General features: G+C 44.8%; 1 protein-coding gene across 1 annotated transcript in view; it reads left to right on the top strand.

The window, feature by feature from the left end:
* Window positions 1–8,695, top strand: part of LYAR (Ly1 antibody reactive) — a 26,861-nt gene that overhangs the window by 10,975 nt on the left and 7,191 nt on the right. The window contains exons 4-7 of the mRNA XM_004385910.2: window positions 1,010–1,117; window positions 1,227–1,310; window positions 6,774–7,224; window positions 7,702–7,788. Coding sequence (XP_004385967.1) covers window positions 1,010–1,117; window positions 1,227–1,310; window positions 6,774–7,224; window positions 7,702–7,788 — 730 coding nt within the window. The remainder of the gene's footprint in view (window positions 1–1,009; window positions 1,118–1,226; window positions 1,311–6,773; window positions 7,225–7,701; window positions 7,789–8,695) is intronic.

An 8,695-nucleotide genomic window follows, 5' to 3' on the forward strand; every position in this document is an offset into this window, starting at 1 on the left:
AAAAAAAAAAAAAGTCCATTACTTCTCTAACTGTTGAGACACTTGCAGTTTGTCTTTGATCCATGTGTTCTTCAGATTTTTTGCAAACGTCGTCACTGTCTTTCTCTTGGCTAGGAAACTGAACGGAAGCTTTCTAATCTTTGCTTCTAGTAATAATGAAACGTTCATTATTCAGACCACATTAATTGATCATGTCTTTATCAGTCATCAGAATTGGCCAAAATAAAGATAGCTTCAAAAATATAAGGAATTTTCTATGTAACTAAAATAAAATGAAAACAGGCACAAAATAGCAATGGCAAAAGCAATGAAGTCCTTAATCAAGAGGTGCAACTTTCAGAATGTTGCCGTCTACAGAAGAGCAAGTTCTATTTAATATAGTGATTTTTCGTTTCTGGAATTTGAATTTTTGTATTTATTATTATTGAGAATATACACAGCAAAACATACACCAATTCAGCAGTTTCTCCATGTACAATTCAGTGACATTGATTATATTCTTCCAGTTGTGCAGCCATTCTCACCCTCCTTTTCTGAGTTGCTCCTCCTCCATTAACATAAACTCACTGCCCCCTAAGGTTACTATGTAGTCTTTCCGGTTGCTGTTGTCAATTTGATCCCATATAGGTAGTTCTTAACAGAGCATAATGCTCAAGGCAGACATTTTTTACCAGTTAAGCTAAAGTATTGTCTAGTTTTAAGATGACTTCGGGGGATATTTTTGGCTTAAGGTTTAATATTAGGGTTTTTTTGATGTTATTTATGTTATTATTTTTATTGTCTGGAACTATTTTAACTGAATCACCCTACTTTGATTTAATAACTTCCACTTAAAGCAACACCAAGAGGCATTTGTCATATTGTTAATCTGTATATTTTTGAACACAGACATAATTACAAAGTCCGGGCTTGAAATGTGAACCTTCTGGCCATGGCAGGACTTTCTAGTTTGGCTTTCATGAAAGTGGAGTGCCAGTCGTTTACTGTTTTTGTTTTCTCCTTTTTGTAGAAAATCAATGAATTAATTAAAAAACCCAACGTCAGCCCCAAAGTGAGAGAACTTTTAGAACAAATTAGTGGTTTTGACAACATTCCAAGGAAAAGGGCAAAATTTCAGGTATGTTTTTGCTGTCAGTGGAGACGTGCAGTCTGTCAGTGGTTGAGTAGGCACCCGACTGTGGAGATGGGGAAAGTGGTTTGTGATGTTTTTTTGTTGTTTCTTACAGAATTGGATGAAGAACAGCTTAAAAATTCACAATGAGTCGATCCTGGAGCAGGTGTGGAGTATCTTTTCTGAAGCTTCCAGGAATGTAAGTTGGCTCTAGTTTTTGATTTGTTGTGTGGCAAAACTGATGAGTAATAATGAAATGGGAATGTCTTATTTTTGGAGGTCAAGACAGCCTTCTTTTTCAGAGAGCCTCTTTGTGCCTTCATTTATGGGAAGGAATAAACTGAAAGCACTGCAGAGAAGAGTTCCCTATTGTGCAGAGAAAGGTATTTAACCCCGATATTTGATGAGGTTCCAGCGAGCATGTCATGATTGCCTCAGACCCCAGGCAGCGGGGCACCCTGGGGAGAACAGGTGCTGTGGGGTTCTGACAGACCTGGTTTGAATCCCTGCTGTGCTGTTTGCCAATATTTTACCTTGGGCACGTTATTTAACCTCTCTGAGCTTCCGTTTCCTTATCTTAAAAAAAAAAAAAAAAAAAAGGTAGATAGTGATACTCATTTACTTATTCAGTATTTAGGCAGCTGGGTTGCTGAATTGGTTAAGCACTCAACTACTAGCTGAAAGGTTGACAGTTCGAATCCATCCATAGGCTCCTTGGAAGACAGGCCTGATGATCTGCTTCTAAAAAGTCATAGCCTTGAAAACCCTATGGAGCAGTTCTACTCTGCACACGTGGTCGCCATGAGTCAAAATCGATTCAACGGCAACTGACAGCAACAACAATGTTCAATATTTACTGAGTGCCTGATCTGTGGGTGGTGATAGTGCTGTGAAGACAGGGTGAGGGATAGAGAGCAACTAGGTACTCTCTTAGATAATGGGTAACAGGGACACAGGAGGTCTTTACATGTAAAAACCAGTTTCTGTCAAGATGATTCTGACTCATAGTGACCCCATGTGTGTCAGAGTAAAACTGTTTTCGGTGGGTGATTTTTTGGAAGTAGATCTCCAGGCCTTTCTTTGGAGGCACTTTTGGGTGGACTTGAACCTCCAACCTTTTGGTTAGCAGCCGAGCGCGTTAACTAGTAAGTGCTAAAGCACATGAAGATCTGAAAGCACCCACCCTAATACCCAGCACTTAGTGTGCACTTGATAAACAGCAGTGTCCTTCCTTCTGATGGAGGGAGAATTCCATTTGAGAGTTGGAAGTCAACTGCCAGTCAGTCAAAATAGTTTGATAGTGAGAAAAATACAAGTGGGAAACATACATACTAGAAGTCTAGGTTTAATATCTTTCAGCCATATTGTTGGTTACATTGTTAACTAAAGAAACTTTCCTACTAGTTCCATTACACTTGGTATTTGGAGACTTGTATCCAGGGCTTCAAACTGGTTCTGCCCAGTTCAGTCATGGCCGATGAAGTGAAACCCAAACAGACCTGAATTTTTTAAATGTGAGTGAAGCAGAATGGGAAACATCATGGGTTAAAGCTCTGCTAGAAACTTAAATCTCCCTCTTAGAAAACAAGGGCAGTGTGCATGTTGCATAACAACCAAATCTTTTGATCGGCAGAGTCAGAAACAGTGGTGCCCTGCTCAAAGATGGTGGCTGACTGCACCGCTTTCAATGTATTTTGCTTTCCACAGTCCTGGCAATAATCCAGTCTCCCACATCAGGCTCCTGAAAGAGCTTGCTATGCCTCTTCCGAGTCTCCCATTCCAAGACTTCGACCTATAATTTTTCCTGTTCCGCTTCAACCAGATTTTAAAAATTCAGGTCTGTTCTGATTTCACTTCGTTGGCCATGACTGAACCAGTTCAAACCGGTTCAAAGCCCTGCTTGTATCATTAGTAGGGAATCTCTGGGTGGCGCAAATGATTAAGGCACTTGCTTGACTGCTAACCAGAAAGTTGGAGGTTCAAGTGTACCCAGAGCTGCCTTGGAGGAAAGGCCTTGTGATCTACTTCTGAAAAATCAGCCATTGAAAACACAATGGCACACTGTTCTACTCTGACACACATGGGGTCGCCATGAGTCAGGATCAACTCCATGGCAATTAGTTTTGTTTTGTTTTTGGTTTTGGATTTTTTTGGTATCATTAGTAGTTTCAAAACTGGGGTTTTGACTGACCATCTATTCTAGTCATATTGGCAGAAGTTGATTTATAGAAAGAATTGTTTTGGCAGCAAATTAGGATCAAAATGAAACTATCTTGGCAATATATCTAGCATTTGTCTCTGTCTGAATATACAGATTTGTAAACCTTGTAGTCAGTCATTTAATTGGCCTTTACTTGGCATCTATTTTTAAAGGTTATTTCCATTGTTTAATTAAGAATTGAAGATTTGAAATTGCTCTTGGTTCATGCTGCAGGATTTTTTTTAAAAAGGTTTTTCCAGTTTCCCTTTTGAGCTGTGAACATAGGTAGGATTAAATGAATCAGTCAACAAAGAGTTTGTGGTTCTCTGAGCTGTGTGAAGTCTGAAAGGTGGCTCATTCCTGCTTCGCCTTTGCCCAGCACAGTCCTCATGTTTGTAGTGTGGAGCCAAGGCCTTGAGGCCCCGCCCACTTGTACTACACATATTCACCCCCACAACTGTGGGCCAGGCCTCAGGTGGAGGCTGTTCTGTTCTCTGCTGTAATATAGGAACCCTGGTGGTGCAGTGGTTAAGAGCTCAGCTGTTAACCAGAAGGTCAGCAGTTCGAATCCACCAGCCGCTCCTTGGAAACCCTACGGGGCAGTTGTACTCTGTCCCATAGGGTTGCTATGAGTCAGAACCGACTCAATGGCGACGGGTTTGGTTTTGGGTTTTTACTGTAATGTATACCACAACCATCTCAGATAGTACCTGGTCTCTGGGGGGTCCTGCCTTCATGGAGCCATATCTAGTGGGGGAGACGACAGCCACGGGCAAATGTAATGTCAGGTCATGATCCGGGCTGTGAGGAAGTAGAAGCAGGAGAAGACGATGAAGAGTAAAGGAGCTTGCTCTGTTAGCGCGGGCATTGGGGAAGGCGCCTGAGGAGAGCCTGGAGTGAAGTGGAAGGAAGGTGGGGGAAGAATTTGTTCCCTCATTGACTGAGTGACTGCTGTGCCTCACGCTTTTCCTCCCCCCCGGTAGAGGTAGAGGCCACCCACCAACTGGAGACTTGGGAGGAAGGGAAACTAAGGTTTGTGGCCCTCAATGGTTATTTAAAAAAAAAACTAATTGCTATTGAGTCAGAATGGTAGGGCAGTTGTGAAGTTTCTTTGCCGCTTTCTCCCTCCTGGTGGTCTACTTCCAGCTCATCCTCTGCTTTCTTCCCGCTGTGCACACACCTGGGAAAAGTACTGTCCCTGAACTCTACAGAGAAATCGCCAGCCATTCCCTTTAAGATCTGCTTTCTCCACGCTGCTGCTTCAGCCAGTGCTGAGTGAGGCTGCCTTCATAGAGTTCCTGTACCTTCACAGAGGTCTCCAGTGAAAGCCAGTCCTTTATCTGTCCAGTTTGGGGAAAAACAGTTCCCAAGAGAGTAAGAGGGACTGAGGGGGCCCTGAGCTGTTGCCAGTGACCTCCTTGCCCTCCCCGTCCAGGGCACTAGGGCTCACAGAACAGTCCCAAGTCTGCTCTTGGAAAGGATTGGTATGGGGACTCTATATTGAGTCCAGAATTGAGCAGGGAGTGGGACTGAGCTCTGCTGGTCATTTTTTTTCTTTTTCTTTTTGTTTTTATTGTACTTCAGGTGAAGGCTTACAGAACAAATAGTTTCTCATGAAACAGAAGTACACATGTTGTTTTATGACATTGGTTAACAACCCCACAACATATCAACCCTCTAACTTCTCAACCTTTTTTTTTTTTTGGTGAAAATACACATAGCCAAAGGTACAACATTTCAAAAATTTCTTCATGCAAGGTTCAGTGACATTGACTACGCTCTTCGAATTGTGCTGGGTTATTCTCACTTAAGATGAAGGCTTACAGAACAAAATAGTTTCTCATTTAATAGTTACTACAAATGTTGCGGTATGACAATGGTTAACAATCTCACAACACATCAACAATATCCTTACTCAACCTTGGGTTCCCTATCACCAGCTTCCTTCTCCCCTTCTGCTTTCTGGACCTTGTCACTGGACTCCTGTACCTCGTTAGTCTCATTTGGTTTTACGGGGCTGTCCACTCCCAGGCTGAACGGTGAACCTCGGAGGTAACTTCACCACTGAGCTAAAAGGGTGTCTGGGGGCCGTACTCTCGGGGTTTCTCTAGTCTCCTTTAGGCCAGTAAATCTGGTCTTTTTTCGTGGGGGTTAGAATTATGCTCTACATCCTTCTCCAGCTCTGTCCAGAACCCTCTGTTGTGATCCTGGTCAGAGCAGTCAGTGGTGGTAGCCGGGCACCATCTAGCTGTACTGGACTCAGCCTGGTGGAGGCCTTGGTAGCTGTGGACAATTAGTCCTTCAGACTAATCTTTTCCTTGTATCCTGTTCTCTTCATTCTCCCTTGCTCCCGAAGGGATGAGACCTCTGCTCGTCATTTTTGAAAGTAGGATCTGTGCGCTGATCTTAGTAAAGTAAGGCAGTAAATGAGGGCAGTGGTGGTTCAGTGGTAGAACTCTCATATTCCATGTGGGAGACCCGGGTTTAATTCCTGGCCAATGCACCTCACGCACAGCCGCCACCCATCTGTTAGTGGAGGCTTGCGTGCTGCTCTGATGTTGAACAAGTTTCAGCAAAGCTTCCAGACTAAGATGGACTAGGAAGAAAGGCCTGGCGGTGTACTTCCAAAAATCATTCCCCTGTGGATCACAAAGGTCCAATCCGTAACTGATCATGGGGGTAGCACGCAGCATTTTGTTCTGTTGTACGTGGAGTCACCATGAGTCGGGGGCCAACTCAACAACAAAAAGGCAGAAAGCAGAGAGCATATCTCATTCCAGTGCCTGTAGTTGTTGAGTATGCTGCGGTTTCTTACTTGCCATTTCACACTGCCCACCATGGTGTCCCTGACTGTCCCTGTGAGGGTTACCATCTCATCTGAATAATGGAGACAACAATGCCTTTGTCTAGTACTTGATAGTTCACAAAACTGTCCACCTCCATTGGGCTGGTTTATTGGGCATCTGCTGTGCCGTTTCTCATTTTATTCTGGCATCAACTGTATAAGGTAGGTACGACTACTTTTCATTGCAGAGATGAGGAAATAGGTTTGGAGCAGATAAATAACTTGCCCTAAGTCACGTGGCTGGTAATTAACAGAGCCGGAACTTGAACCCAGGTCTGCAGAGCATAAATCCAGTGGTTTCTACCATATCTGAGTGTTCTTCTTTCATCTGAAAGAAAGGCGAATAGGGAGTTAAAATTAAAGGTCTAGCTTGATTGACATAAGGATTCTTCACTTTTCCAGTAGAAAGAGAACTTCTGTTAAAAGCAGAGAGGAGCGTGGGCTGGGGGGAGTTTGTTCCCATTTTGCATATTTACTGCTACGTTTAAAAATTTAGAAAGTGGTAAGTAATAAATCCATTTGTCTTGAACCATTTACTCAGTAGATACATGCGATGATGTGAACAGCTGTGGCTGAACTAAGTATTAATGTGTTTCTTGGTTTTGCTTAATAATAAGGAACCAGTCAGTGAGGGGCAAGATAAACAGCCGCTCAACCAGGGGGCCAATCCGTGTGCAGAAATCTCCACCAAGGCTCCATCTGCCGGTGCGTGCAAAGCCCCGGATCAGCAGGCAGAGATGAAGAAGAATAAGAGAGACAGGAAGGAAGAGCGGCAGAAGAACAAGAAAAAAGAAAAGAAAGAACTAAAATTAGAAAACCAACAGGAAAATTCTAGAAGTCAGAAGCCTAAAAAGCGCAAAAAGGGGGAGGGGGCCGAGCCAGAGGCTGGCAGTGCGGGGACCCCCGAGGCCAACGGCACAGCTAGGAAGAGAGACAAGAAGAAAAGGAGCAAAGGCGAGTGCACTACAGAGGGGGGCGTGAACGGAGACCGGGGTCGGGAGGAAGACTCTGCCAAGGAGGAAGAGACAAAAGCAGGCGCCAGAAAACGAAAACGGAAGCATTCTGAAGGTATGTTGCTCGCTTATGCTCTGGGGTTTGTTAAAATCAAATGAAAAGCCATGAATTGGGGATACATAAAACCTGCTAAGGAGCCCTGGTGGTGCAGTGGTTAAGTGTTCAGCTGCTAACCAAAAGGGTAGCCGTTCAAATGCACCAACTGCTTCTTGGAAACTCTGTGGGGCAGTTCTACCCTGTCCTGTAGGGTCACTATGAGTTGGAATAGACTGGACAGCAACAGGTTTTTTAAAACCTGCTAGGCCTGTGTTTTGAACTAAGTAAGGGAAAGAGCATAGGCTTCGGGATCAGGCCGACCGGGGCTCTGCCACAGGCCCTGTCCAGGGCAGGTGACTTCTCTGCAGGCCCATTTCCCCACCCCAAGGCTGGAGGGTGCCTGACGGTGCCTGTAGCGGGCCTGGCTCATGTGAGGCCCTCATTCAGTGGTAGCTGTGCTCATAACTGAATTTTTTTACCTGTCTAAATACTCAGGTGAAGCAGACTCTAAGAGGAAAAGGATGAAGCCCCCAGGACATTCTGAGGGCGGAGAAAGGGAAGACCATAACCCTCCTGTGAAAGGTATCGCCACTGTCGTGTCAAAAGCCCTGCCCTCTTCAGATTGGGGAAGGTACCAGAGATACCCCTTCAGGGCCAGGAGGTGGACATGAACGGGGTCACACCCTCCAGAGGCAGATAGCACCATGGTGGTGGCACCTGAAAGAACTGGAAAGTAAAGTGAGTTCTCTAGGGTGTGACCCCAAAGTAATGAGTAAGAACTGTGGCTATGGAGTCCATCTCCCACTTCTCCTCTAAGAGTAAAAGGAAAAGCAGTCTGGATTGGAACTATGTTTTACCTTTGGAATTTAGAGTAGACCCAGTATAATGTTGCGAGACCTTGTTCTTTCCCCCGGCTCCACGTCCCTGTCCCTGTCCCTGCCTCTTGCTGCTCTCCTCACTCTCCTCCTACCTGAGGCCCAGCCGCATTTGACTGCTCACTCCCATCCGTCCCTGGATCAGTTCCTGGTGTCTCCACTGACACCGCAGCTGGGCAGCCTCATTACTGCCAGTGTGGATGAAAGTCCCGAATTCCTCCTTGGCCTTCTTTGTCTCCACTCTTCATTACAGCCTCGTGAGGGTAGAAGTACAGGCTCCCACTTGGCCTTTGGCAGCACAAGTTGGGGTGGGTCCAAAGTTACTTCTGTGGTATTTGGCTGGAGTAGAGCAGTTGTTGTCTGAAAGATTTCTGTCTTGCTAGACTATTTATTTTCTGGTCCTTTGGCTAGAGGGAGCAGACTCCTGTTGGGGCTGTTTAATATGCATCCATTGGCACTCCAGATTGTCAGCTTCTTCAAACTGGGATTGTTGTTCGGTGCCCTTGAGTCGGTTCTGACTCATAGTGACCCTATGTGTAACAGAACGAAACAGTGCCCAGTACTGTGCCATCCTCACAATCATTGTTAGGCTTAAGCCCATTGTTGCAGCCACT

Source organism: Trichechus manatus, unplaced genomic scaffold, assembly GCF_000243295.1.
Source record: "Trichechus manatus latirostris isolate Lorelei unplaced genomic scaffold, TriManLat1.0 scaffold00150, whole genome shotgun sequence".
NCBI classification, from domain to species: domain Eukaryota; kingdom Metazoa; phylum Chordata; class Mammalia; order Sirenia; family Trichechidae; genus Trichechus; species Trichechus manatus.